The following is a 27,332-nucleotide window of genomic DNA, read 5'->3' as shown; positions in this document are numbered from 1 at the left end:
TCAGCCCCCATTGTTGCCCCAAAGCTGCATTACGGTGTGAATTCCTAAGAATGCAAACTTGATATGTGACCAACACCTTTTTATCTGAGAGCTTTTTATGCACAGCCAAAACAAGCTCCAGGTGCATTTTAGACTATGCAGGATATGCTTCCCAACACACTTTCAATCAGGGCGTAGCATGGGGGTGCCAGAGGGGCCATGGCCCCAGGCGTGGATGAGGGGGCATGAAGCAGGTGTCCACACACCAGCGCCCCCTCCTGGTGTTGGGGGAACTAACGCTTGCCAGGATTTGTATTCACTTGTTTGACTTTCATTCCTTACCTTTGGCGAACATGGGAATTGTGGCAATTTCCACTCCTGTTTCTGTTTCTGAAATCCATAATTGCCACTGGATAATTATACAAGAAACTCTTTTTAAAATGTACAAATTGGGGAGTGTGGGGGGGAAGAGCTGGGCTATACTCCACTGGTGATCCCTCAGGCAAAATCTAGTGGGTGGACATAAAATCCACATAACCACATTCTATACAATTACAGCAGTGACAAGCATACTATCCGTGAAAATTATTGTAATATTTTTATTAGTTACAAAAGACTGCATCAAGACTGCTGGGAAAACATAGCTGCAAAGAAACACAGCCTTGCAGAAAGATACATGGAGATTAACAAATGAGAAACAACTGGGCAATCATTGCCCAAGGCCACAATGGTGCAGGAAAGCCATAAAAGTGGGGAGAAACTCTTGGTTTGTGTGCACAATGGCTTATCAAAAACACTAAAATTGATTAAAATTGCTCTGAACCATGCACAACCAGGGCTTAATTTGCAGAATTCAATCCAGAAATCTGTTTCAGCGGTCACCATTGGCATGTGTAAAATATTAGAAGAGAGTATCATTGAGCATGTGAAAAGCACACTTGCCTTCCTAGGACAGAGATTGTGAGCCTTATTAGCTCTGTTTTTAGATATGAACTACCGACTGAAATCTGATTGGAACATTTCCCAGCAAAAGGTAACAGCAGTGGTGGAGGAAGCCACTTGGCTGCCCAGGGCGGCAAACAGAGGCACCCCCTGGGGGCGGGGCATCCTGACATCACGATACACGTCAGGATGGACTGCGCATGCGCAGTCCTCCGTGCTGGCGCTGCTGCTCCTGTTGCGACCTTGCGAGCTGCTTTTCACGCGCGGCGGTCCCATGAGCCACCGATTGCTTGGTGGCTCACAAGGTTGCTCCGCACATGCGCACTCCATCCGGGCCGGCACTGCTGCTCCCGCAGCAACCTTACGAGCCACCAAGCAATCGGCAGCTCATGGGGTTGCCCCATCTGTGCTGCTTTTCACGCTCAGTGGCTTGCAAGGTTGCTGCGGGAGCAGCAGCACCGGCCCAGATGGAGTGCGCATTTGCGACATTCCACACATGCATACTCTGTCCAGGCTGGTGCTGCTGCTCTCGCAGCAACCTTACGAACCACCGCCACCCGGACGGGGTGCTGGGCAGCGGGACTCGGCTTGGGGGGTGGCAGGAGGGGCCGCCGAGTGTAACCCCCCCTCCCATCACTCCCACCTTCCTACGCCACTGGGTAACAGGCCTATTTTGCTTCTGTCTCTCCTTGCTTTGCTTACCCCCTTGGGCTCTGACATGAGCATCCTTTCTCTGATTTAACTCGCAAGATAGCTGCTGTACTCCAACAAAGCTGTTTTTGACTCTTATCGAACACCAGAGTAAAACCAGAGCCCTTCCAGCCACAGCTTTGTGTTTCGTTTTTCTGCCTAGGTAGAGGTACCTATCCACATCCTTGAAGGGGACTCTGCTCTGATTACCTTCCAAGGCATAGGCTTTGATCCACACGTTATGGGTGACACAGCACAATTCGACAAAGTGGTTTGTGCTGCGACAACACCAGGTTCTGCCAAATTAACAGTTCCTGGTCTGGTACGTATCAAAGGATGCTGTGCTTCTAGCATGGAAGAATGTTGGAGGGCGTGGAACACAAATTGCAAATTGTTTGAGCCCTTGGCATTGCAAGAGCTATTCTTCTCTGTGTAGTCCTTTTTCCTCTTGAGTAATGTGTTGTGAGATCCTCTTCAGACCCCAACAGCAATGGCTATCGTTGTGCAATTGGTTAATTTAAACCAGGCCTATGCAACATATAACTATAACTATGGTGCGGAGGTTTTACCATGTAGAGCCTTTTACCAACTTTGAAACAGGCGAAGTCTATCTAATGTGACCATATAATGTGACCTGTTATATAGGGTTCTGCATGTGGCACCTGAAAAATTATTTTAAGGCTCACATGTTCTTTCTCGAGTGAGGCTTAAGCTTTCTCTGAAAATATATTCATCATGGATGCAGTGGTGGTGATAGATGAGTAGAGCCATCTCTTTTTGGCCAAAGCAGGAAGTGGGGCAGAGGTGGCATGTGTTGCTAACAACATGACATTCTCCTTCCCCTTTGGGTAGAAAAGAACAGGGGGAGGGGGGAGAACTGGATGAGCACAGAAGGTGAAACTCGAAAAATTAGGGTATCGTGGAAAGGTTAATTTCTTTCAGTAATTCAACTTAAAAGGTGAAACTAATATATGAGATAGACTCATGACATGCAAAGCGAGATATGTCAAGCCTTTATTTGTTACAATTGTGATGATTATGGCGTACAGCTGATGAGAACCCCAAATTAACAATGTCAACTTGGGGGTTTTCATCAGCTGTACGCCATAATCATCACAATTATAACAAATAAAGGCTTGACATATCTCACTTTGCATGTCATGAGTCTATTTCATATATTAAACTCCAGTAGCTAATGAAAAAAAATTGCTTACATACGGTAAATTGACTTTTCAACGATATTCTGATTTTTCAAGTTTCGCCTGTATATTTGTGTGTTAACTAAGAATTCTAAATCTTACTGAGATGTTGGGAGGTTTTTGAGATCCCGGTTAACCCTTTGCTTCAGCTACACTAGCAGTCTTTTCACAATCCTCCCATACGGATGCCTCCTACTAGGAAAGCATTGTTGCAATTGGATCACATCTGTACCTGAGAGAGTTTTGTGAGACAGGCTGCTACCATTAATCTTTTTTTGTTTTGTTTGACATGTTTCATGCATATAGTGCTGCTTAAATGTCTGCCACTGGTAGCACTGTGTTAGCTTCCTTTCACGGGGAGGGGTGGGTGGGGAAGGGGGAGACAAGAGATCCCATCTTGTTAGGATAGGGGATCACCCTCTGTTTATTCTCTTTCCAGACGGTGTACTTATCTCATCCCCGGATTTGTTTTGGCAACATCCCAGTCTACAGTAAATGCAGCCGACTCTTTTTTCTCAACAATGCCTCCGAGAATGAGGCCATTGTTTTTTCTTGGCACACTGGGACTTCCAATTCCATGGTGGTGAGCTTCATCTGTCTGATTGCTCTTGGTCCCCTTTGGCAGTGTTGTGGCCTCTCCCACTGTGATGCTGGAGTACTGAAAGCCACATACCCTCCTCTCCTAATAGTTAGAAGCCGTAGCCTTGAAAACATTCTGGTGGGGATGCATTATGCACTGCTAACACTTCTGACAACCACTTTCTTTGTTTCAAGGTAATGGACATTATTCCAGAGGCTGGAGTCGTGGAGGCTGGGGAGAGCATCTCATTTGTTCTCACACTGTATGCTGGTGAAAATCCATGCTTCTACAACATAGATTTGATATGTGAGGTGAGGATTAGTGTGTACTTTAGATCATCACTTCTTTAAACACCAAAACCCAAGGATGTCGCTAGATTACATTATCTACTCCTATAGTACTACTGTTGCACATCACCTAGAAACTTATTGTATGAGGTGACAAATACATAAAACAAACGAGGATGCTGTTGAGCAGGCATGGCTCAATTTCCCCCCTCATTATTTCTCAGGGTGTTGCAGTTGAGGTTTGTCCTTAGTCCAAACACTTGTAGTTACTGTTCTGCAACCACCTTGTTCCCACACATTTGGTGTATGAGGTCAGAAAATAAAGTCAAGAGTTTTGCTCGAAATTCATACTTAGAAGGCATATGTCTGTAGGCAGAGCAAGTTTTTCATCATCTCAGAGTAGTGAAGTAGCAGGATTGCAAACTTGCAGAATGCTGAGTTAATCATAGGTTTGTCCCCTGTAGATTTTTACCCAGCGTCCACTCGATCAGTATGAGAAAGAGCTGCAAGAATGGGAAGCTGAGAAAGCACGTCAGGCTGTGGAGTTCACCATCACAGAGAAAGACCTGGATACACAGAAGAACCTAAAACAGTCTCCAGCGGTAAGCTGGCCTTCCAGGGAGGGAGGTTTTAGCACTGAAACAAGAACAGTACAGCTTCTTTGGATTGGTTTTCTGTTCAAAGTGACACCTGCATCACATGATTCTATTGGTGTTTTGCAAGCACATGTAGGGCAAAAAGTGACTTAAGTGAGGATACACATTTTTGTAGTGGTGGACTGGTCAGGCACAAATGAGACTTGAGTCCCACAATTGAGAAAGCTATGTGAGTGTTCAGACTTTACAAATAGGTATTTTCAGCCATCTTCTGGTTGCTATAGTTTCCAAATGTAAATTGGGGGGGAGAGAGACAAAGGTGATATTAAGAACCTATTAGCAACTGAGCTGCTTTGTGTGGGGCAAGCCCAAGACATTGCAGCACTTGAGGTGGAAAATCCAAGCGGCATCCTCCTCAAATTAATTAACCCAGGACACAAGCCTCCAGGAAGTTCTCTTGCACAAACCTAGTTAACAACTGTTCATTTCAGTGAAGCTTGCACAGGAGAAATTCCAGGTGAATTTTCCCCGTGCATTAGGTCTGCCTGCTTCACACTCATAAAAACTCAGCATCTTCTTTGCATTCATGTCAGATACAATGCTCTGCAAATTTCCTCTTCTGATGATAACACTTGTCAGGGTTCCTGCATTGGCACCTGTCCTCATCTATCTACATACAGTGGTGCCCCGCTAGACGAAAATAATTCGTTCTGCGAGTATCTTCGTCTAGCGGTTTTTTCGTCTAGCGAAGCACCAATACAAAGTAGCCGTTTTCGCGCGACGAAAAAAAAATCGTCTTGCGAGGCAGCCCCATAGACTTTTTCGTCTTGCGGGGCAGCCTTCCGCTAGCGAATGCCTTTCATCTAGCGAGTTTTTCATCTAGCGAGGCACCACTGTATGCTAATTTGCATGTTGAAAATGAAGCCAGGATGTTTAGGGCCCCTCCAGACCACCTGTTTGTTGAGCATTTATCCTGATTTGCTCGCAGGGTGTTTATATGTGCTCCTGTTAGGCGCTTGTCCATCTCACACTTTACAACACATTTTCCCATCACTTTGCAAATGACAAAAGTCTGGGGTTAAGTGGATGTGTTGCTTTCATCCACTTTAATGGCACAAACCTAACATTCTGCTATGCACTTGATTCCCTCCCACAAAATACTGACATTCTGGAGGTGCCTTTTAGATGGAGCACATTAAGGGAACAGAAAAAGAGGGGGGAACCAGTTCCATAACTGTTCTGCAGTTTTATGCAAACCGTGTCACGAGTTGGCAGATTTTCACAGAAGTTTACTAAATTCCTACCATTCAGCACAGAAATTCAAGGCCATTTCACAAGTTATGTGAAAGCAAACTTGGATTTTTGTTTAGGATACACTCAGCAGGCAGCTGCAGCCAATTACAGCTCCCTGACTAGTGTACCGGTACATGTTATATGAAAAGGCATGTTATAAAGCACTGGTATATTCATTTTCAAAAATGCAGAGGAGTATCAGGAGGCTGCTGTTGTGAGAAGAAGAGGAACAAGGGAAGAAAAGAGATTTGAACCTTTTCTCTTTAGGCAATTTTCCTCGAAATTTCTTACACACGTTGTGGTTGCTATGTTTTTAACTCTGTACAGTATTTTCATTCATTGCCTAGAGGCAACCTCACATGGGGCAAAGCAGTTTGAGAGGGGGGGAAATGGCTGGTACAGAAAGGGTTAAGCCCCTGCTCCATTGACTGTTGCTCCTCTCTGCTCAAAACTGCACCTTCCTTTGGCTTTTTTACAATAACAAACAAAAATGCCAGGGCTTTGTTATAAACATTTGCATATACTTTACTTTGCACCATTGAGTACCTTACTTTATGTCATTGTGTAACAGCATCATGGTTATGTTTCTTCTACATGCTTTACTATGATTTTCTTCCCTTTGTTTAGGGGGCTTCAGACTTGGGGTCAGCAAAGCTTTGTGCCACACATTCAGTGATCCGGAAATACAAGGTAATTAGTTGACTGTTACCTTCTCTGAAGTCGAATATGTTGAGATTTCTGAGGGTAACTGATAGGGCAGTGAACCAATGAGGCTCTTATTTCAGAGCTAGGATGCTTGATTAAGAATTTGGCATTTTGGTGACGGAATGGAAGTGCCCACGCAAACAGAATAATTGTGTGTTGCTATCAAAGCATTTGTTGGGTCTGTTTTGACTGTACAGCTTTTCTGTATTATTTGAAAATGCTTTGCTGCAGGGTGGGTAGTATGATGAACAGGAAGAGTGCATTTTGGGGGCATATGGATTATCTAAAAACAGAAGTTAGTCCCCACCACTTTGATGTATGTGTCAGGTTTCTGTCTGCCTTTCCACTGCACTGCATAGTCCATTTCAAATACTGATTTTGTAGTTGTGTCCCATTACTCCCTGCTCCCCAGTGGTTTAGGTGAGCTGCCTGCCTTTTAAAAATGTTTACTGAACTACCACTTAAATGTTGATGTGATTCAAAATCTCTTCACATTTTTTTTTAAAATGTATTGTTTGTGTGTGTGGTGGTGGTGGTTTAATTTGCAAAACTGCTCTGGGGAGGTATGGGATTGAGAGTTACCACTACCAGCCAATCAGTGCTGTGTAAAAACAGCTTCTTCTTCCAGCCTACAGAGTCAGTTTTCCTTAAGAAAGGAATAGTCATATAGTCTAACCACAATGTGGCAAGCAGGCTTCCTGGGCACAGCAACTACCGAGAAGGGTCATCTGGTGTTTTGGAGTGTGTTGTCATCAATATGCTGAGGAGACAGTTCTGTTTCTCTGCATGGTAAACCAGTGCCTGACTTTGGTAATGGGCTGGATAAGGGTCAATAAACTGATGCTCAATCCAGATAAGACACACTGTTGGGGTGGTTCTTCTGTCCAGAAAAGTTGCCTGTCCCATGCTGTGGAACCAAGCATCCTTGGTTTCGACTTTCAGGCGCCTCTTGAAGACTACTTGGGCCAACAGACCTTTGGAGCCATTTAATTTTTAATTAGCCTTACTGATTATCTGTATTCTTGAATTTTTAATTTCATCTTTAAATGATGTTTTATGTTTGAGCAGTATATACTACCTTGATATTTTGTGATATAGCAGCATAGGAAAAATTCCAGAATATATATATATATATATATATATATATATATATATATATATATATATATATATATATTTAAGTGGTGCTTATCCAGTTTTGTACGGGAATCACATTTCTGCTGAAGGAGCAGGTTCTTAGCTTGAGGGTACTTCTAAGTCCAGTACTGAGTCCCTAAAAATGGTGCGGTGAAGGTTCTGAGTAATTACTGTATTTTTTCTACATACTGTAGTCCATTCTTTTCTCCACAAATTAGTGTTTGGGAGAGAGGCCTATGCACAGCCTGATTCATGGGAGAACCAAGATGAAGGCTGAAAATTGGAATTGTGTATAAAACAGAAAGAAACCCCAACCCCTCTTTTAAGCAGATTTGTTCTGGTTGTTGTTGTTTAATTTGTATACCACCCTTCATCCAAAAAGACAGGGTGGTTTACAACATAAAAACGCAAAATGAGAACACAAAATTCATACATGGTGGTGGTTGACTTTGGAGGGCTCCAACCCACTCATTAAAGAGTGCCTTTTGAAATCTACCCCAACAGACTCTTCCACCTATTAGGAACATCCATGTGCCTAACCCTCCTGCCAGCCGCAGCCAGAGGAAGCTCACGAGGAACAAAGATGCCAGCAGGTTGTGGGTGAAGCCGGAGCCCCCCAAGCCCTTCTTCGTGCACTTGGGGGTTACAGCCAGGTCACACTCAACTGATGACTACCTGGTCAACTTCCCTAATGACCTGCCCCAGCACTTCCTTTTCCGGTAAGGCCTTCCCCTGTCACCAGGTCAGGGGAGGTGTTGGTTCTGTATATTCTCCTATGAGACAAATGAGATGCTGTTTGTTGCTGGCATCCAAAACGTTTTCTTCAAAAAGCAATGGGTAGTATTCAATGCTGGTCTTACTCACAGTAGACCTGGTGCAGTTAATGGACATTAATATTAATAATACTGTAATACTGATATGTCATGATGGCTTCTAAGTGGTTTACAACTATAAAATCAATCCATAATTAAGAGAGAACACTAAAACTTCCTTTATTAAAATATACAATAACACAAACAATTTAGAAACATAACTAAAAACAGTTAAAATAATAAAATCACAAGTTCAGTTCAGGGGAAGCTTGCTTTACAACATGGCCAGCATATTAATTTCAACTGGTCTTCACCATCTACTCTAAGTAGGACTTAGTTGAATACAACCCTATGCATAAGGAAATCATGAATCTTACATAAATCTCACTCTTACAAAATCTGCTTTACATGTTGCTTTTCTTAACATTCCTATGTTGGAATTGAGAAAAGCAGTGCATGAATCTGATTCCTTCCGATCCACTGCTGTGGATTGTGGGGAAAGTTAACAAACTGAGCCAGAAGACAAAAACATTGTTGGCTTCTTTTCTAAAGACCCTGTGGTTTATGGCATTCTCGTATCATTTGACAAGGCACTTTAATTCTCCTTGTTGTCCTCTTTCCAGCCAACTTAAGAAGATGACAATCAGAAGGAATACTCTGAGCAGGAGCAGGAGCAGAAGCAAGAGTGGAACTGCAAGCATGATGGCGATAGCAAGCTGTACGGAACAGGAGGCACAGCTAGTGACAGACATGCTGTCGATAGTGATCAAGTGGGTGGCTCCTCAACCAGAATCCTGCTGTTCAAAGGCAGAATATGCTTTCATAACAATCTGCTCAGATGCATAGAATTGCAAGGCTAGGCATATGCATTTGTCACATTTGCCTTCTCTTCTTCCAAGGTGGTCAGCAATAGTGTACAGGAGTTATCACACTGAGTCCTCACAGTAATCCTATGTGGGGAAAGGCCATAGGGAAAGGGTGTGGCAGGGTACATGCTTGGCATGCAAAAGGTCCCAAGTTCAATTCATGGCATCTCCAGGAAGGGCTGCAGTGTAGTCAATAATGAACCACATGGACTCTGGATAAGGCAGATTCCCATGCTCTTGCATGGATTAGGCTGAGACTTGGCATTATCCAAGGCAACAGAGTAAACCTCATGACTGAATGGAGATTTGAAAGTCAGGTCGTCCTGGTCCAAGTCCACTTCATTGTAGTGACTAAGTAACATGAAGGTAAATTAGTTCAAATTCCTGCAGAAAATGGAAGATTTAATCAATTTTGGACATAGGGTAATTATTATTATTATTTAATGTGTATACTGCCCTTCATCCAAAAATCTCAGGGTGGTTCACAACAGAAAAATACAAAATACATAAAACAAAGACAAACCAATAACCTCCCTCCCATAAACACATTTAAAAAGCCATCAAATGTTAATCAGCCAAGCGCCTGGTTGAAGAGAAACGTTTTTGCCTGGTGCCCAGCCCTGTCTTATCCATAGGGGCTACTGCCGCAGTGCGCCAGGGCGCTGGCCCCCCCACTGGCATACCGTGCACCCGCCCCCACGGGCACTCGCGGCCACCCATGCCACTCCCGGGCGGGCTGCGAGCCGGCTGCCCTTGCCTCCCATCCCGCGTGGGGAGCCCCAGCTGGAGCGCTGGAAGGGCGCGCAGAGCCCCGCGCTGCTCCAGTGTCACACCCCTCGTCCCCTGCTCGCCCCCCCCCTCCCGAGGGGCGGCCAGTCAAGGGTGCCGGAGGGATCGCCGCGCCACGGCGGCCGATCTGCCTAAGACGGCCCTGCTGGTGCCTAAAGGTGAAGGGACCAGGCGAGCCTCGCTAAGGAGAGCATTCCACAAATGGGGAGCCACCACAGAAAAGGCACATTCTTATGTTGCCACCCTCCAGACCTCTTATGAAGGAGGCACACGAAGAAGGGCCTCAAATGATGATCACAGGGTTGGGGTCAGTTCATATGGGGAGTGGCAGTCCTTGAGGTTTTGCATCTTTTGTTCTGCTTTCTTGCTGATAACTCACCATGACATCTCACTGCAGCCAGTTTTACTAATTTAGTGTGATGTGGGGGAACCTATATTCAGGGAAGACTTCAAATACCTTTTTCCTACACATATCCCTTCGGATGTATACCTGGATAGTCTCAAGGGTATGCTGCCTTTTCATATTCCCAGGGTTTGGGGGCAGAGGGCAACAGTGTGACAAAGGCAGCCAGCTTTGTCTTTCATTCCAAAGTGAATTCTCTCCTGACATTCTAGGGGGCTGCTGGAGGAAAGCCAGTTCCAGGAAGCAGTGACCAGAAGCCTAGCAGAGCCCACACCCTACTTCTGCCAGTTCTGGAGTGAGGAGTCAGCCAAACAGAAGCACAGCCCAGGTGGTACCTCTACAACACCAACTTCCCCAGAGTTTAGCCCTAAGTGTAGAGCAGAAGATGAAGATGCTGGAGGAGTAGCGGAGAGATCTCCTACAGAAACTTCAGAAGCTCAAGAGAGTCTAAGTGTCATTATTCGCAAGGAACAATTCCGGGAGCAAAAAGAAACCATTATCAGGTGAGCCAAAGGTACAAATCGAGGGGCATATCTAAGTAGGGGTTCTCTGCAAAATAGCCATACTCTAGTGACAACACTTCCGTAATGCGAAAGATGCACAGAACAATGGGCAGGATTAAACAACATTTTTGAGCTAGTGGGAGGGTTAGTACTAGCACAAGGGATTTTCCCCACTCTCCTTCCTCACGCTACCCCCAAATCTGGAGGTTTGGAGGAACCCCGGAACAGTTTTGTGGGGCATATTGGAAGGGGGAGAGGGAGATGATTCTACTGTACAACAAAAAACCCTTGTGCTGACAGAACAATCTGCTTAGTGCTATGTAGAGTACTGGGCTGGCCCACCCATGAGGCAAGGCAAAGCGACCGCCTCAGGTGGCAGGATCCACAGGGGCATCAGATCCTGATGTAGCTCTTTATTGCCCCTTGTTCCTGGTGCAGATCTTCACTCTGCCCTTCTTTCCTGCTGGGAAGCAGAATGCCATATTGCGGTTCACCTCAGGTGCTAAATGTCTTGGGCCAGCCCTGGTTGAAACAAACCCAGTAAGGAACTCTCATTTTCTCTCCTCTACTCCACACGTCCAAAACTTTCCTCCAGAGGGTCCTGCAAGCCTCAGGAGCTGATTTTGAGAGCATATAGAGTTGGAGGGACGGAAGAGGTAGTGCAAAACTTGGCCTCATCCCTGATGTTGAGCCCATCAGTATCTGAGATGGAGGGATGGTTTTTTCTCTCCACTCCAGTATATCCCCTTTAGAAAGCAAAGGGACAAATCCATTCCTACGGAGAAATAAATGAGACCGCAGTCTGGGACATACTTGAGCAAGGGACAAAATTTACTCCCTTCTCTGACAGGGCTGTTGCTTTTCTTTTGCCCATAGAAGTGAGCAACCCCTGATTTCTATGGACATCTAAGAGAAAAAGTATATACAACCCATCACAGTGATGATCCTACTACTCTGAAGTTGAGAAGGATTCCAGTGTATTAGAGAGAAGCAATGAATCTGTGCTTAAGCTTCAGCCTAGAACCTCTCTTACATTTACTAGCCTCTGTGTGTGTACTGGTACTTGCTGAGCTCCATCATTGACAATCAATTCTATATATGGATTCATCCATTCATCTGTCCTGTCTGTGGACACACCCTTTCAATAAAACTGGTTTAGCTTCTTTTCATTCATATATTCCAGGCCAGTGTTCCCTTTGGTTTGTTAGATCTTTGCCAACTTGTTGGCTATGCTATTAAAAAGGTAGAGAGTAGGGTGGGCACTATGCTGTAGTACCATTCTGTAAGCATGCTTGGAAACACCAACTTCCTTGGACAGGGAGAACTGAAATGCTCTTTTCTCTTAAGGTTGCCAGCATTTGCAAATCTGACTGAGATGGTACTGGAAAACACCATCAGAAACGTTCTGGTGGAGGCCAGTCGTGGGGAGGTAGTACTGACAGCACGACCCAGAATCATTGCACTCCCTACTGTTTTCTCCCAAAAGTGAGTAATGGGGTATGGAATAATAATAATAATAATTTCATTTTTGTATGAACCTAGAACAAAAGGATAGAAGAACTTGGTTGATGCCTATTTGGTAACTATGAAAGCTTAGTGGGAGAGGGTCATTTATGTTCTTATGGTTGGAATGTTCGTCCATCTTTTCTTTTGTATCCTATTGGTTTCCTTTTTTGATTGTCTCACCTTGTGTTGTGATTGGCCTGCTCAATGGCCACGGGATGGAGGCACAAAAGATGAGGAAAATGGGTATATGGTTGAAGTTAAAGGAGGTGGTGAATAAAGGGAAAGAAGGCTTGGGGGAGGAAGAGGTGTAGTGTGATGAGTGCTGCGGCCTCAGGTGCAATTTGGAGAGGGGGTGCAAACAGATGCCCCCACAGTAGGCTCCTTCATCGGAGCCTGGCTCCATGCCAGAAACAGCTGCGCCTTGGCTGCGGAGCTTGTGTTTGGGGCAGCTCCGCCCCCCAGGTCAGGCCTGACCCGTGGGAGGAGAGCAAGTGAGTGGGCAGTAGCACTGCCACCCACCCTCCTTGGCCGTGGCACACCTTGTGCCCAGCGGCAGCAGCTCTGCTGCTGGGTTACTTCTGACCTGGCAGCGGAAAGCAGAAGAGCTGGTGGCAATGCTGCCACCCACCCTCCTTGGTTGTGAGGCGCTTTATGCCTGGCTGCAGTAGCAGACATGACCTGGTGGCGGAGGTCAGGAGGAGAGTGGGCAGAGCCAGCACACAGCATACACTCTGCCGCTGGACAGAGGAGAATGGTAAGAGGTAGAAGCGGTCAGCGGCGTAGCGAGCCACTTTGCCGCCTGGGGCGGCAAATGTGAAGGCACCCCCCTGGGGGCGGTGCGCCACTCCCTAGTGTGTGCGCTCTGACATCACAACGCGTGTGCAGCCTCCTGGGTGGACTGCGCATGTGTGGACATGCGCAGTCCACCCAAGATGGCAAGCACGATCGGCCGGTGCCCCTTCCGTGTGGTGTAGCAACTTTTAAGGGTGCAGCGTGTGAACAGCAGCACAGATGCTGTGCTGCTGTTCGCGCGTTGCAGCCTTTTAAAAGTTGCTGCGCCGCCGGCGTCGATTGTGGGAGTGGGGCCCACCCCCAGAGTGTCACGCCCACAGGGCGGACCGCCCCGCGCTCCCTTGCTCCGCCCCTGGAAGCAGTAAGGAATCCACTAAGGTTAAGCCTGGAGAGGGGTGCATCAGTCGGACTAGAAGGTTCTCATGGTACCTGCTGCTACACAAGGAAATCAAGCAATAAGATATGAGACGTCTGCCATTGGGATCCTGTTAGGTGGTATCTTCCCAAGGTCTCTAGCCAAGAACATGCCCAGTCACGCTCTTTTAAAGTCAGAAACTGGATCTGGGGCTTTAGAATATTTTCTTTAGTATTATGAAGTTGTAAAAACTGAAATGGAGCTTTTTATTTCAGAACTATCAGTCCCATTGCTCCAATGCACAAATGCACGTCTCTGCTCCACCCCACCACAGCACCACTGACCTGTGCCTCCAGAGAGAACAAGGACTCTGAAGGGCAGCGGCACATCATCTTGCCCCCCTAGGGGCTTGGAGAACTCTGGTACCACACAAGTCCAGTATTCACATCTGGCTAGTCCCTGTAGGAGCTGCAGTGCTACTGGAAAGCTGCCCTCTTGGAGGTGGGTCAAAGGAGAAATGACTTGCAGAGAAACTTATGTGACCCAACCCTATTCAATAATAGCACGGGATCTTTATCATCCAGCCTTCAAAATATAACTCTGGTTTGCACCAAAGCGGAAGTGGTTCCACGTGTGAGAGAGATTATTTTTTCAAATTAAGATGACTTTGTTTTCATCTTGGCAAGCCTCTTGTAAGTGTTCAACTTTCCCTCCACCAAGGGGCAGTGCAGTCTAGTTTGTCAGTGCTCCAGCCTCCGCAGAGGACAGCACAGGGTGCACTTTTCCTTGCTACTATGATTCCTGAATAATGAAATCTGGCAACCAGATATGCAAGCCACAAAGCCTTTCTGAACACTGGGAACCAAGATTAAAATAATACAAACTTGACGGAAAGCCAACTGGGGTGGCCTGAGCCTCAGTATGCAGCTGTCTAAGAAACAGGCTGTTTATGGAGAGACTCTTCATTTTGTCATTCCTTTTTAGTTTCCAGGAGCTAGAGGTCTGCAAACCTTGAAGGAGTTTTTTTTTTAAGGCCACATCACCACACAAACATTTTCAGAATGCTATACATTGTCGGGCTTGGGCCACTGAGCTCTGAAGTTCTGTAACAGCAGTGTGTTGCAGTTTCTAAACATCACCAAATATACTCTCCTAGCAGCTTGATTTGCATCTTTCAAAGATCTCTTTTAAGAGTTGTTGAGCGTCCTGTTTTTGAATTTGCAGGGGTATCTATCCAAAATGTGTTCTAACTGTAAGACAAAATTGCTAGCATAACCTCAACACACATAAGCATCTATGAAAACTGGAACAAAGAATTTGAAGTGTGAGAGGTAGCATGATCCTGTGTTCTCTGTTAAGTAGTAACCAGCCAGCAAACTAACAATAAACCAACGGGTACGCCATTCACTGCAATGTCTTATGTGCAAAAGCTTTACCTCATTATAGAATTACAGTGGATGCTTGGGTTGCAAACGCGATCCGTGCGGGAGGTGCGTTTGCAACCTGCGCCACTGTGTCTCCACATGTGTGTGACGCAATTCGGCACTTCAGCACATGCGCAAAGCGCGATCTAGTTTTTCTGCGCATGCACGAGCGCAGAAACCCGGAAGCAACCCGTTCCGGCACTTCTGGGTTCGACGCAGAGCGCAACCCGAAAGGACATAACCCGCAGCGGCCGTAACATGAGGTATGACTGTATAAACTTTTCTTCGAATGGTGTGAGCAGTAGTCTTGCCTTATCTCTTTAGTTTAATGCCATGACTCTCATCCTTGATCAACATTCCCCCCCCTTTTTTTACAATGCTGATTTTTTTGCAATTGTGCCTAACCCATCCATTTGCCAGAGCTACCTTGTTAATTTTTAGCAAAGATTTTAACTTATTTCATCATCTCCTCTCAAGGGCGTTTGGCCCCAATCATTGGGGTATGTGTGGTGGTCTAAATTCAGAATTTATTGAGAAAAGCAACCGCTCCCCCAATTTCCAAACATGCAATTTTAGGAGGAAGATATGGGTATGAACAGGGCACATGCAAAGGTTTCTACAAGGTTGGTGAGAGCAAAAAAAAAAAAAAAAAAAAAAAAATGAAATGAAGCATGACAGGGCATGATGTACAGACATACCTTCAGGATGACAAATTCCATGCAACCAAATATTGTGCTTCTGTTTCCAGAGCAGAGGCTCCTGTGACAAAAACAGCATGAGAAGAGTACTGAAAACAGTGGCTATATTCAAACAGAAGTTTAGTTCAACAATAAACACTTTTGTTCCCTCCACACTGTCAGTACTCAAGTAGCTACTTGAGCAGTATCTTCAACAACTCTCACCATCACAGACTTCTCATGTCACCTTAGAAGGGGGACTTAACACCTGAGCCCATAAGCCTTTTAAAAACAAAGTATTTGTACTGCAGCTAATTTATTTCAGAAAGTCTGAATTGGCTTTAATTTGGCATATATAGGGCTGCTCTTTTTTCCTGGGTATCGTTACCTATCTGCAAACCAGGGCAACAGCTCTACATGGTAGTATTTAGGTGTCAAATAGAGACGGCCTAGGAGGAAGCTCAAGAGAAAGAAAGCACAGGGGCGGCTATCTATCGTGGTTGGATTGGAAACACTTTGAGAGGATGCAACCAAAACGGCCCTGTTAGTGCTGCTTAGCAGCATTTCCCCATTGTGTAGGTGATGGCGGATGTGCTGTGTGAAGCTTCGTGGGAAAGGTGGGCAGGGTTGGCACTGGCATAGGAAGGGCGGGGTGTAGGGGGAGGGCGCCCCGGGCAGTGGGATCCTGCTAGAGTTCCATCTCGGCACGGCACACCCCAAAAACGCACGCCACACCCCTGCAGGTGGTGCACCCCGCCCCAGAATGCATGCCACGCCCCTGTGGGTGGCACGCCCTGCCCCCAGAGCACACGCCAGCCCCGTCCCAACCTGCTTCCTGCCCCCGGTGCCGGAGCATGAAGCTCTGCCACTGGGGGTTGGTGCATTGCATGGAGAGCAGCCATGGGTTGCGTACACGTGAATGGGAATATGGTCTGATGTGATTAAATTATTGGGGAGGCTGGCTGCTCGAGGCCTCACTGTTATTACTAATTCACCTCTGCTCTGTTCTTTAGCCTGCACATTGCTTCTTTTTTCTGTGAGCTGTTTCAGCTAGCTGCCTTGAGAGGGAGACTAATTTATTAACCCAAGAGAGAGCCCCAGAGCCAAGCTATGCTATAGCTTTATTATGTGATGGCAAGCACCACCATGCTATGCGTGTGCACTTTCCCACTCCTTATGTAAACAGCAGTCACAGTCTGAGGATCCTGTGAGATGTGGAGAGTAGTTTAACACTTTGCCTTCCTGCCACATTCCTGGTCCCAAAACATCTCTCTCTCTCTCTCTCTCTCTCTGTTTTTAAGACTGGGTCAGCAGCAAGGAAGCTGAAGAGTTACACTCACCCCTCTCTTCCTACATGGTCAAGCTGCTTCCTGCCTGATGTACATAACTGAAAAGAAAAGTGTACATTAATTGTAGTCATGTAATTAACATCTAGTTGGCAGTCAAGCTTAGCCCTGGGACTGTCTTGCTTACTCCCTTGCAGGATCACAAAAATAAACCAACTCATGTTTGAAGCACAAAGTGCAGTTCTATCTTAACAGCATAATACTGAATAAGAAACAAGTAGGTGCTTTATGCAGCCAGGATCTGGTGCCTTGCCAGCAATCTAGCTTCCTGGAATTGCTGTTTGCCATGAGATAGTTTCTCAGGGAGAAAAAAAAACCCTCACCCAATCTTGGAAAAAAGGGTATCTGCTAGACACCAACCTTTGCTCCTGTGCCTTTAACATAAGTTTGAACAGATGTTGGTTGTGAAAATGACAAGCTTCTTCTACTGATTTCCACATATCAAGCAACAGTTAAAAAGCACAAGAGCAGGCCAGGTTGAATGTGTTTGTATTTGGTCAGCTGGCAACCCCACAAGCCATGATGCAATCACTGCAGGCAATCCGACTCCCAGCCTATGACAATCTATTCCACTTTATTCACTCCTCCCCCTCCAGAAAAACACACCTTTCTTAGTTTGTCTACTATTTCCCCACCCACTGCAGCACTGCTTTTATTTCTCATTTGCCCTTTAGTATCCCCTAGACACCCAAGCTTAGGGTTACCAGACATCCCTGGATTTACAAATCTGTCCCCAGAATGTCCCAAGATTTCATTTCATGTCCCCAGATTTATATTTTAAGTGTTGTAGATGTATTAGTAGGGGATGAATGTTGCGTGATTGGTTCAACAGCACAAGACACATCATATGGGGACTTCTGGCGAAGCAAAATGGCGGGCGCCACGGCAGCGGGCAGCGAGCAGCTCCTGAAGCCAGCCAGAGCCAACTGTGCTACCAGGCTGGCTCCTGGCTGCTGAGACCGCCACTGCCACCACCAAGGGGGAACCAGGGACGCCTGGTGCGTCAACTGGGGGAACCGCTTACACCCCCCCCCGCCCCCACTACCTAAATTGAGCCGGGAGTGAGAGCGCCCGGCCACCCACCTAGCAGCACTCTGGGGTCAGTAAAAACCTGCATGGAGAAGGAAAAGAGAGAAAGAGGAAGGAGAAAAAAAGAGGGGAGCCCCGACCTTGCCGCGCTGCCGCCGCCGCTGAGCAGGATAGGTAGGAGAGCACCGGGAGGGCAAGGATGCATGGCTGAGCCCAGGCCCAACCCGAGCCTACTCCATGGCGGCTAGCACTCCCAAGACAGCAGGTCGGGGCCCAGAGGAAGGCCACATGACAGAGGAGACCACAGAAGAGAAGATATTACTTCTTAATTTTTTTAAAATAATAACTTTTTAAATAACTTTTTTTTCCTTAAAAAAAAAAAGTGTCCCCAGATTCTTTGAAAAAAATCTGGTAACCTTACCCAAGCTTCATTCATTTCTTTTCTCTATTCCAAAGAGCATTATATATTGTCTTAGTAGCTCTTCATTGTGACTTGAGATACAAAAACACAGAATTATAAAAATAATTCTGTTCAAATGTACTGAGAGGGGAAACAACTTGCTCACTTGTATGAACCACAGGCCTGTAAACAGAGCAATCCAATGCATGTCTACTCAGAAGTAAGTCCCTCTGAGTTCAGTGGAACTTGTTCTCAGGTAAGTGTGTATAGGATCACAGCCTAAATGTGTAAAGGTTTATCAATACACAAATTATATCCTGATAAATTGATTCTGAATATATGGTTAAGAAAGCAAGATTATGAGGATGAGTTTTTAAATATTATGTAGAGATAAAGCACCATGATAAAAATCTAAGGTTTTAGGATTCTCAGAGTCTAATTGTTCGTTCCATTTTGTCTTGTACAAAATTTACGTAATGGGGAACAATGACAGGAACATGCACTGATACAGAGACAAGCTCCTATTTGCTTTTGTTTTCTGCTCCCTTCTACTATTAAAAGACTAACAATGTAAAGAAATTATGGAAGATTATGGTCTAATATCCTGTGAATTGCTATATAGAAGGGTGTGAAATCTCTTCATAGCTCCAAAAGAAGATGGATTTTGCATCTATCTCAGATGCAGAGCTGGATTGTGACCTACATATAATTTCAGTCTCCAGTTGTGCAATCTGGATTCCAGCTCGCAAACAAAATGTTGCAGCTTTTGTAGGATCATAATTCACAAAATGTGGGAGCATGTCGAGAAAGAAAAAGATTAACCAACATATATGGAGCATCCTTCATAACTTCATATAACAATTTTGAATGTATCTAACACATGAGGTGTTTAGCCAACAATCTTCTACTGTTTTCATACACTTCCTAAAATCTACAGTAACATTTAGTTCAACTGTTGCTTTCACACAGTGCACATGCCTGCTTGGTTTTCCATCAGTGGGTATGCCCACCAGAAGCCCAGAACCTACTCTCTATGATCTTTTCCACAATTGAATATCCTCCCCCCCCCCATACATACTGTTTCTCAAAGAGTAGCCTTTTGTCCACCATTGGTCCTCCTGTTAAAGGGGTGTGTACAGACATCCAGGTTTGTTTGTTTTTTTGGCAAATCACCCCACCCTGGAGCGTTTTGATTGTGGAACACAGTTGTCCTTCCTTCACACTGAGGTTCTGCAACAGGGAAAACCAGTTTTACCAGTACAGAGTCTTCTTGCTGCTGGCAAATCTACCTACCCTCACTCTATAAGCATTTTTTTAAATTAATCAAAGTGTGTTCTTGTGTAATTGTCATGGGCACATGTGCCTATGGCATCACTTATGACAATCAACCCCCCCCCCCCAAGCAATTGTAATTAATTTTAAAGGGTTATATCCTCATTCCTGATTTCAATGGAAAATGACTCCCTTTTCCCTGGTGCCCTGCTGGTTCCCCAGATTCAAAACCCATCTTTCCCCCTCTACACTGGAACACCCCCCCTTTTTTGTTTAAAGCAGTGATGGCCAAACTTGGCCTTCCAGCTGCTTTGGGACTACAACTCCCACCATCCCTAGCTAACAGGACCAGTGCTCAGGGATGATGGGAATTGTAGTCCCAAAACAGCTGGAGGGCTAAGTTTGGCCACCACTGGTTTAAAGGAACAAACATTTATAATCAGTAGGGCTATAGTCCTTGCTACAGGACCCATTCGAACAGATGCACAAAGTTAACTGGCAGAGAGCACCATGAAGAATGTTGGTCCTTTAAAAAGATAATTCCAAGATAATTCCACACAATGACTGAACATGCATGAAGCCCAGATCCTTCTTGGTCAAGTCGCTGCTCAGCCAGGGACCCTCTATTTTCTAATACATAGTAGCATCATTTAACCAGTTAGGGTCACTGATTAATGTCCTGCTTCCTAAATTATAACTTGTGCTATCCCACTGTAATTCTTGATGCAAGTGAAGTAAAACTGATATCCACATCAATACATATATGTTATGTATAAAAGTTATCTTCATTAAAAAAAAACCCTTCATAATAATTATTTCAATTCATAGTTTTAACAATGAATGGGACGAGACCACCTGGTGAATTTTGACATTAGATGGACAACACACACCTATTTCATTTTACCACAAAATGTCTTCCCAAATCTTTGTCCGAGATCAGAATGCTAAAAATCAATGGTGATATCCATGTCTTATGAAGACATTGCCATCTTGGATATCATTCTGCATGTACAGTATAGCTACTGAACATTTCTATCTAAGATGACAACTCGGGCACAAAGATGTATTTGAGAGGCAAATTTCACCAGGGGCAGCTCTTTCCAGCACCACCAGGTACAAGCAGGGGGTACAACAGTTGTGCATTTTCCACCTGACAGCCTTTTATGGGGGGGGTGTTCTTTGGGCCAGGTGTGATCCTCAGACCTGTTAAACATTTAACACCTGCTGTATGTCTCCATTGTTGGGCTGAAAAAGAGAGAGAAAGAACAAAAGCAGTGGATGGATCACCTGTTGGCAGGCTGTTCTTTGCAGGCTTACGATGATGATGTTGCTTTCCTTCAGGCAACTGGTGCATAAGGATCCGGTTTTGTCAGCTAGGACAGGGTGTCATTCTATGGCATCCTTGCTATAAGTGGGGGTGGGGGAATGGGGAAAGACATCAGTAAGACAAGATGGAACATCATACTGGAGAATGCCTGGGCTGCTTTAAGAAATCTTTTGAGAACATGGTATGTCCCCTGGTATATAACAAAACAAACAAACAAACAAACAAACAGGTAAATTGTTTGGGGAAAGGAAAATGCTTTTAAGGCCATTAGAATGTCCTGTATTGTTCATGACAGTTCCAATAAAATACAATGCAGTGGCTGCTGGCTGGTCCCTTCAGGAAAATAAGGCCCTGTCCTCTGTTAGCCCCACCTGCCTATCTTTTTACTTAGAACCACTCCAGAGGGTGGCACTGACTGCCAGTGTTGTCCTTGAAGAACTCAGCAGGGAGAAAGAAGGGGACAAAACGATAATTACCGTGTTTCTCCCAAAATAAGACACTGTCTTATATTTATTTTACTTAAGAAAATAAGCCTATGGCTTATTTTCGGGGGTGTCTTATTTTTTTATTAAGTACCGTATAGTTCTGGGCACCTGCCTCCTCCTGCCGCGGCCGGTGTTGCTGCTGCTTGGTCCAGCTGTCTCGGGGCACGCGGCCCTGCTTGGCGCCGACCCGGCAGGCCACCTCCTCTTCCTGCTGGCTCCTGGAGGCTCGGGGCGGTGGGCGCCGACCTGGCAAGCCTCCTCCTCTTCCTGCTGCGGCTTGGCACCTGGAACTGGCTGTTGCTGCTGCTGCTGAAGTACTGACAAAGTGCCCAGCAGCGCCGCACGGAGCACCCCGAGCCGCGGCAGGAGGAAGAGGGAGGAGGCGGCTTGCCGGGTCAGCGCCCAGCAGCGCCACACAGAGCGCCCTGAGTCGCAGCAGCAGCAGGAGGAGGCTTGCCAGGTCGGCTTCCAGCAGCGCTGCGCTGAGCGCCCTGGGCCTCCGGAAGCCAACAGGAGGAGGAGGCGGCTCTTGCTGGGTCCCGCTGGCTCGTGGCTCCAGGCGGCGTGCGCTGCGGCTCTTGCTGGGTTGCTGGGCGTTTTGACGGGGCTGCACCAGCAGCAATATCCGGGTCTGGGTGCCAACCCGACAGGCCTCTTCCTCTTCTTTGGTGCCCTCTAGAACTGCGCCCAGCACTACGGCTTATTTTTGGGGTATGTCTTATATTTTGTGAATGCTTGAAAATCCTGCCATGGCTTATTTTATAGGCACGTCTTATTTTATGAGAAACAGGGTAGTTGACTTTCTTACTATTGTCTCTTGTTCCACCTACTGTTTGGGCTCACTGCCTTCCGCCCCAGTAGTTCTACCGTAACAAAGTAAATCAGAGCTTTCCAAACTGTGTGTCGCAACACGTTAGTGTGTCAGCTGCAGTGTGTAGTAGTGTCATGCAAATGCCCCCCCACACTCTTATAAGGTAGTTTAACCTCCGGTTTGCAAGTAACACTGAGTTACTGTGTCACAAAATTATGCAGGTCTAAAAAGTGTGTCACCAACATGGAATGCTTGGAAAGTTCTGAAGTAAATGATCACCTTTCTGCCTATCATTTGAAAATCAGGGATTTATAAGAGACCGTGACATATAGTTTTATACAGACGTCTTATATTGAATTTATGGCTCAGTTTATGTTGTGTATAATTATGTAAAAAAAGAAAACCCCACCTGGATTTCTACTGATTCTGGTCCCACCAATGCTGTTGGTGTCACTGCACACATCAAATTGCAAGCACAAATTGAGTCCCCTCAAAAGTGAAACTAACATGCCACTTAAGAAAATTGAGTGAGAATGTCTCTAAAATATGTAGGAAAAAACCCATTGTATGGTGTTAGGTATGTCACTAATATCTTTGTCCTTAAGATTTCCAGCTGCAAAATGGGAGCAAGAGTAGTATCACACATCTGTCTTGAAACATTGTAAAACATTGTCCATACTGTAAGTGTTATCTAAATAAGAAAAACCACACAGTGTCAAGTCATCCTGGGAAAAAGGCAAAATTAAATGAAAAATCAACCTCTTTGAATTCCTACTGGTCTTTTTCATCCCACCCAATTGCTTTCCTTCTTATACTTTCCTTCTTATACTTACAGCCTACAGGCACTTCTGGCTGTCACACGTACACTACAATAACAATCAAGAATCTTGTGGCATCTGAAAGAATAACAAATTATGGCATAAGCTTTTCATGGACATCAGATGCAGCTACACTCTGCTATAGTGATCATAAAGTCTACAACAAAGGCTACACCCTTCTGTTTTATGGGACGGCTGGCACATGGAAATTTCAGTTTCATTTCTGACAGGCTACTCTAAATGATGTACAAGTCCGCTCCAACCTTACAATTTCATTGCAGGCATAGCATACAAGGGCAGAACAAGGCATTATGCAAAACACAGGAATGCCTCTTAAGGCCAGAGGTCCCATGTCCATTGCGGATCAAGGGGTGTGTGTGTGAATGCACAGTATGATGGTATCATTGCTAAATATTAAAACGGAAAGGAACTCCAGATATGGCAGTTGTTTTGGGCAGCAGTTCTGTGCTTTGGGCAAATTCTAGTTTTGCCTGGAGAGACTCCATTCAGTGTGGGTTCTTGAGATGCAGAGCCCCTAGCAACATTGACTGCAGGCTGCCTTAGAGCCCTAGGTCTTAACTACCGACAGTTTTAGGGCAGGGGTCAGCAACCTAAGGCCCATGGGCTGGAAGCGTCCTGCGGCGGTCATGTGACCTGCCCATGAGTTGCCCCTGAACCGGGCTGCCTGCTCACGCACTGCGCTAAACCGAAGCAGCGTGGCGCAGTACCTCGCTTCCGCGGCGCTGAAAATCGTGTCCGTGCACGTGCAGATGCCGAAAATTGCATCTACACCGACGCAGACACTGAAAACACATCTGTGCATGTGCTGAAAATTGGGGGGGGGCACTCATTTGCGGGCGCGCAATCCAGCCCACAGAAGGATCTCCGTGGGACCGATCCGGCCCAGGCAAGATAAACCTTTCTGACCCCTGTTTTAGGGGGTGTTTTTTTTAAAAAAAAGCTAAAATACTGTTTCGTTAGATGACATCCATTAACTCAGTTTGGGAGTATACTTTAATCCCTACAACATGGAATCAGAAACAGGCAACACACACACTAGCTTTAATTTTTCCTTTCAGTCACATAAAGCTATCTTAACTACTAGAACTCAACACTCTCTTCCAAGTCCCTGACTCAGATAGCTAAAAGAAATCTCATTCTCATGGCCTTTTTGGTTTCCACAGAGAGAACTCTGTCCCACTGACTTCAGCGGTGGCTCTGCCAATGCTGATGTAGTTTACAGAAGACCAAGGGGAGAAGGATCCCAAGGAGAGAAGACTTTTGTCCAAGCAGAATGACTGTAGATGTATAGTACAGGTTTAAGCCTGCTCAGCATGAGTCCATCAGCATGAAATCACTGGGTAGACCTTCAGGAAGTACACCTCTCGCCTTGGTGTCCAATATGTAAAATGGGAGGAATATATCATAGCAAAATGAAACTGTAAAAAGCACATTAATATAATTAAAAGGACTAGGCAAATGATTAATATAAAGACTGATTCTTGTTCTCTAACATAAGCCCAAGCTAAGCTCCAGTACATTATGTGCAGTTCTTGCTCGGCCGTCTCCAAATTGTGCATAACGTACGCGTGTGTGCATGTATAAACACCACACTGAGTTACATTCAGTTTGTGACTTTCTCCAGCCTCTCACTCCTCAATAGTGCACTCAAGATACTCTTCCCACTTAGGCCTGATTTGAATTTGCTGCCCTCTGCCTGGCACAAATGGGCAACCTAGCTTCCCTCTGGTTTGCCTTCCAGTGCCAGCGGTGTGACAAAGGGAACTCTGCACAGGCTCCTCTCCTGTTCTCCCTCCCAAACCTGCACATTCAAGGCCGATTCTCCTTGGCACCTGCCAATCCCCTTGCACCTGAACCAGGATGTGGACGTTTTACACGTCCCTCCCTCGGCCATGCCCATCCCCTCTTTCCTCCCTTCTCCTCCTGTGTTCCCAGCAGTGCCATACACCTGCCCGGGACTGCACTCCCTCCCTCCCCCCCTCCCCACGCTGCCCGCCCTGGGGCAGCGAAGTGAGAGAGGCAGGTGGGCGGAAAGCGACAGCTGGTGTTGTTCCAGGGAAGGTTTAATGAGCATTGCCTTCCTTCCCTCCCCCTCTCTGCTCTTTGTGCAGCGAGTTGCCCGGGCTGCTGGCTCTAATCAACCCCATTAGCAAGGGCTCTGGTGCTAATCTGGGGGGCTCCTGATGCCCCCCTCTCCCCCCACCCCGCATGCCTGGCTTGCCTTCCTGCCCTGTTGTGTCAATATTTGCCCTGAGCAAATGCAGAGCCCATGACAGGTGTGCAGGGGAGACGGCACTCTCCTGGTGACAACCCAGCCCTCGGGCTCCTCCATGCAGCCCCCCACGCCCTGGCCCCCCTTGCTGCCTGCCAAGCCAGAGCTATTTTTATCAGGCCTATAAAAGCCACCGCAGGGCCAGCATCACCCTCATTTTCCACTTGCTCGGCTGGGAAGGTGAGTCCCTCACCTGGAGCTGCCAACGTGTCACTGGAGCCAGGTGAGATGTTCCCTGGCTATTGCTCAGCAATACCGTGGGGGGGGATGGGTGCTGGGAAGAGGAGGCTGGAGGCTGGAGACTGCCCCAATGGGGGTTCGTAATGGGGGGCTCAACACCCCAAATGCACAGGGGCTTCTGCTGTGCCCCAGGACCATCCCTGGTACTTGGGGAAGGGGGTGGGAGAGAAAAGGGAACCTGCTGGGGCTTGCCTGATACAGCACTGCACTTCTCTGCCTTCGATAGTTTTGCCAACAAGAGAGAATTTAAGCATATGCAGCTTCTCCCATCAGGGTGGGAAGAGAAGTTAAGCTTGGCAAAATTCTCCCCTCTGTCATTATTTTTAATTGCTTAGAGCAACGTGGCTACTCAGTGCGATTCATGAGTCAGAGGAAACGGAATCTGGAATTTCCCTTCTCCAGGCAGCATTCGGTCCTACATTGTACTGTTGTAAAACGGTTGGATATTAAAGGCAAAGAAAACCTATCCCACACTAAATCAGAGGGTTTAGTTTTGCTTGCCTGCCAGACATGACCCCTGCCTCTTCTTTTCTTTAATTCATTTATTGTTAAGTATTTTTACACCTGTCCTCATTTTTCTTTTCCTTTACCGTTCCCTTCCACCCTCCCCTTTCCCTATAAGCTCTTTTTCTTCCACAGATACCTCGGAGTTCCCTTCCAGGTGATGCTCTGACTGGAATCCCATGTGGCGGCTGGGGCATATTTCGTGGCAGAATGACATGGCAGGAATGGGCTCTTTCACACATCTCCAGTAGCCTTTCCCTGGGCCATTGCTGTGCTTGCCTCGCGTCGAGCCCCACGCACAAGACCTGACGTGAATGTTTTGTTCGTTCGGCTCGCGTTAGGCAGGTCCAGCCTATCTGCAAACACATGGCATGCCTGCGCAGTGGAAATGGGTGACATGCATGTAGCATACATACCTACATGCACTGTGTGCTCACGGGGCATCATGCACATCCTTAAGAGCCTTTTACACCTGTGCCCTCCTATTGCTTCAACACCCAGCCTGTGCATCAAGTAAGCTACGCTTGGCAATACTGTCCAGGAAAACAGCCATAGACAGGCAAGGCAACTTTATAAAAGACTTGGCTTGGCCACCGCAAGCCTTTTTCTGAGCATGGCTGTAATGGGATATTTTGAAGTGAGTTGTCAGCCTTCTTTGTCTTGCATTACACAGCAGCTATGCTTGGGGAAAGGTTTTATTGAAGGCTGCCAGCACTTGGAGGAATCGTTTGTTTAAAAAGACAACGCAATTTACAAGGGACACCTGTAACATTGCTGCCCATTTTGTCCTCTAACTACTTTATCGACCAACTGAATTTTGCCACTCTCGTTACATTATTTTAATGCCTTTCACCTCCCACAAATTGCAAGTCCCATTAGGCTCATTTTGCAAAAAGAAACTGAAGCGGAAACTAAACAATTTGCCCTCCAATCCCAAAGGGATTCTGTGGCAGAGCTAGGATTTTAATCTGGCTTTTAAGGGTATTTCCACTGCACCCATCATTCCCAATGCTAGTTCATCCACATACTCCTGTCCTTGATTATGAGCGCTCTGGGTTGGATCTTTTTGGCTGGCTATTTTAGCTGCTTGTCATATTCATAGAAATAATTATCATGTTTTTTAGCTTTGTTTTAGTACAAAAAAGAATTACTTCCATACAGTAATGGGGGGAGGAAACAGAGTGGAATGAAGATGAACACATATGAGTTTTCCTCCTTTCACCAAAACGGATTCCCTGCAAAGAAAAAAGAAAAAGAAAAAGAAAGACTACT

The 27,332-nt window shown here is 46.0% G+C and overlaps 1 protein-coding gene and 1 long non-coding RNA gene across 4 annotated transcripts in view; one reads left to right on the top strand and one right to left on the bottom strand.

Moving 5' to 3' along the window:
- CFAP65 (cilia and flagella associated protein 65) overlaps window positions 1–14,064 on the top strand; it is a 42,210-nt gene extending 28,146 nt beyond the window's left edge. For all 3 annotated transcript variants that reach the window (XM_033160727.1, XM_033160718.1, XM_033160711.1), the window contains 10 exons: window positions 1,775–1,933; window positions 3,250–3,393; window positions 3,585–3,701; window positions 4,142–4,279; window positions 6,194–6,256; window positions 7,913–8,127; window positions 8,844–8,990; window positions 10,491–10,781; window positions 12,129–12,266; window positions 13,710–14,064. In XM_033160727.1, coding sequence (XP_033016618.1) covers window positions 1,775–1,933; window positions 3,250–3,393; window positions 3,585–3,701; window positions 4,142–4,279; window positions 6,194–6,256; window positions 7,913–8,127; window positions 8,844–8,990; window positions 10,491–10,781; window positions 12,129–12,266; window positions 13,710–13,839 — 1,542 coding nt within the window. In that variant the 3' untranslated portion in view covers window positions 13,840–14,064. The remainder of the gene's footprint in view (window positions 1–1,774; window positions 1,934–3,249; window positions 3,394–3,584; window positions 3,702–4,141; window positions 4,280–6,193; window positions 6,257–7,912; window positions 8,128–8,843; window positions 8,991–10,490; window positions 10,782–12,128; window positions 12,267–13,709) is intronic.
- Window positions 14,065–16,883: 2,819 nt separating this feature from the next.
- The window catches only part of LOC117053186, a 49,622-nt gene continuing 39,173 nt past the window's right edge, over window positions 16,884–27,332 (bottom strand). The window contains exons 2-4 of the long non-coding RNA XR_004427365.1: window positions 20,870–20,987; window positions 19,389–19,540; window positions 16,884–16,922 (exon numbers count right to left, since the gene is read on the bottom strand). This is a non-coding gene — a long non-coding RNA (uncharacterized LOC117053186). The remainder of the gene's footprint in view (window positions 16,923–19,388; window positions 19,541–20,869; window positions 20,988–27,332) is intronic.

This window comes from Lacerta agilis, chromosome 1 (assembly GCF_009819535.1).
Source record: "Lacerta agilis isolate rLacAgi1 chromosome 1, rLacAgi1.pri, whole genome shotgun sequence".
NCBI lineage: Eukaryota > Metazoa > Chordata > Lepidosauria > Squamata > Lacertidae > Lacerta > Lacerta agilis.
Note: the sequence above shows the minus strand (reverse complement) of the source record. Positions and strands in the feature narration are given on the sequence as shown.